Source organism: Salvia splendens, chromosome 5 (genome assembly GCF_004379255.2).
Source record: "Salvia splendens isolate huo1 chromosome 5, SspV2, whole genome shotgun sequence".
Lineage (NCBI taxonomy): Eukaryota > Viridiplantae > Streptophyta > Magnoliopsida > Lamiales > Lamiaceae > Salvia > Salvia splendens.
In genome coordinates, this window is record NC_056036.1 from 3,463,243 (window position 1) to 3,465,615 (window position 2,373).

Sequence of the window (2,373 nt, forward strand, 5' to 3'; positions counted from 1 at the left end):
TTATTTTTGAAAATTTTTGTACTATTATGTATTTCGATGTGCTATTAGGTTGACATTTTCCTTTAATATTTTTGTAGTTGGCAATAATTTTATACGTCGAGAATTCATAAAATTATATTGTTCCAGAATTTCTGTTGTCTTCTAAAACTAAGTTGCTAAATTCAATACCAACTTCAAATTATTATAAACTAATGATTTCGTATTACAAGGATGGTGAAAATTCGAACACAACTGAACAATATTGGAGTACAATAGAAGTGATTTTATATATGTATCTAGCTTATTGCTAGATGGGGCAAATGCCCCTCCTCATATTTAACTACACATATATATAAATATAACTTGTTATAACATTTTTTGTATTAATCTTCCGTTAATTGCTCCTTCTTGAATATTTAAACTATCTTCATGTATATTATTATTGCCCCATTTATTAAATATTTCTGGCTCCTTCCTTGTGTATACATATAATTTTAGACGATAAGGTGTACAATCATGGAAACACCTCAATTATAGAGTTCACTCCTAAAGTAGAAGTGATTTTATAATTTTTGAAGCCAGCTAGGGCAAAGAGCTTTGCCCATTCTTTCTCAGTTCTTTCTTTTCCTGGATAATGAGCTAACATGAGCACATCCATGAGCAGATGAGTTTCAGTTACCTCATGAGGTTGCTTCTCCTCATCCACAACCATGTCCACAATAATCACCTTTTTACCATTTATTTTGCTCTCAGCTATTGCTTCCTTGCATTTTCTCAGTATTTTGATGCAATCTTCGTCCTTCCAGTTGTGCATTATCCACTGTCAATCACAAAGTTGCATTCCCATATATTAATGGATTTGAATCTTATCCGAAAAGACTAGTCTAATTTTTTAAGATCGGAAAGTTGATACCTTGAGGAAAACTGCATCAGCAGGAGGGATGAACTCAAACATGTCTCCACCAACATACCACACATTCTCAGAGCCTTCCACGCCAGAAACAACATGTGGCTGGTCGAGCACGACGCATTTTAGCCCGGGAAATGCCCCGGCCAATGCCTTGGACACCTCCCCAGTTCCGCCTGCGACATCCACCATCGTCTTCAACCCCTCAAAAACATGCTTGCATTCTTGAACAAGTATGCTGCCCATGAAACGTGCGTCAGCAGCCATGGCCTCATTAAACCCTTTATTCAATTTCTCATCTTTGGCTGCAAACTCCCAATGATCCATCCCATTTGTGGTAAAGAACGCAGAGGGACATTCGTCTCGAAACCATTCACTCATATGATGGAACGGCTCAATGAAGGCCGGATCAGTGAGGGTAAGTGCAAGTGGCACAAGGCTCAGTTGATCATCTCCTATCAAGAGACGCGAAGCTCTAGTGAGAGAATAAGCTTCTTGGTCGGAGATGGTGACCTTGTCGAAGAACTTGGAGTGGACTAGAATTCGCATGAGGCGATAGAGGCCATGGGATTTTTCCTTGTTGATGCAGAGGGCATCGGCCAGTTGAGAAATTGTGATAGGTTTGCCGTGTTTGTGGATGGCGTCGGGTATGCGTAGCTCAACTGCAGCTCTTAGTGCCATGGAGTTTATGTAGCTGAAAATGTGGTTCCATATGTGAGCTTGAGCTTCAAGAAGGTTTTGGGAGGATGTTGCCATTCTTGCTTGATTTAATGTTTGATTTGATTCATTTTTTGTATCATTGTTGTCCCTTTTTATAGATAAGATTCGTGTTGCTATTATGCTATATAACTATAAACATTGTTTATTTCGGATTTTAGGAGTACTAACAATTAAAGCTTGCTTCAAATATTATAAGGGTTAATAGGTCTGAGGCATCTACTCAAATTCACAGAAAAATATAATAACACAGATTTCAGCTATGCCGCCGCCGCTATGTTTCTTGGTGGTAGCTTACCATATATAGGGGAGCGTTAGATTCTATTCACATAAATGAATACATCCCTATATATATATATATATATATATATATGAGAGTGCTGAGGCCATCCACAACGCTGTTCCCCCACCGTTCCTAAACCGTTCCTTAAACTACTATTTGCGGGCTCCACTGTACTTTTTTACTCCATTCCTTAACTAAGGAATGAAACCTGCAACCCTCCGTTTCTTATCCGTTCCTTAACCATTCCTTAAATTACTATTCATTCAATTTCATTTTTTATTTTTATTTCCAACCCAATTCAATTAAAACAAACACACTTCATTAAAATAACATTACAACTTAAAATTCAAAAAAATAGAAAAACACATAATTAAAATCCTAAAAAATAAAAAATGACATAATTTAAAATACAATTTTATAGAGACAACCAAGAATAAGTTTGTCCCACATCGAAAGTGGAACATAAAACATTCAAGGATGTCTCTAT

General features: G+C 36.8%; 1 protein-coding gene across 1 annotated transcript; it reads right to left on the reverse strand.

Annotated features, from left to right (window-relative positions):
- Positions 1-392: 392 nt before the first annotated feature.
- On the reverse strand, positions 393-1,649 carry LOC121803366 (8-hydroxyquercetin 8-O-methyltransferase-like). The gene is made up of 2 exons (XM_042203042.1): positions 893-1,649; positions 393-799 (listed from the first exon to the last, which is right to left on the reverse strand). Exons 1-2 carry the CDS (start codon positions 1,640-1,642, stop codon positions 494-496), a joined length of 1,056 nt encoding a protein of 351 aa, XP_042058976.1. The 5' UTR covers positions 1,643-1,649; the 3' UTR covers positions 393-493.
- Positions 1,650-2,373: the final 724 nt, after the last annotated feature.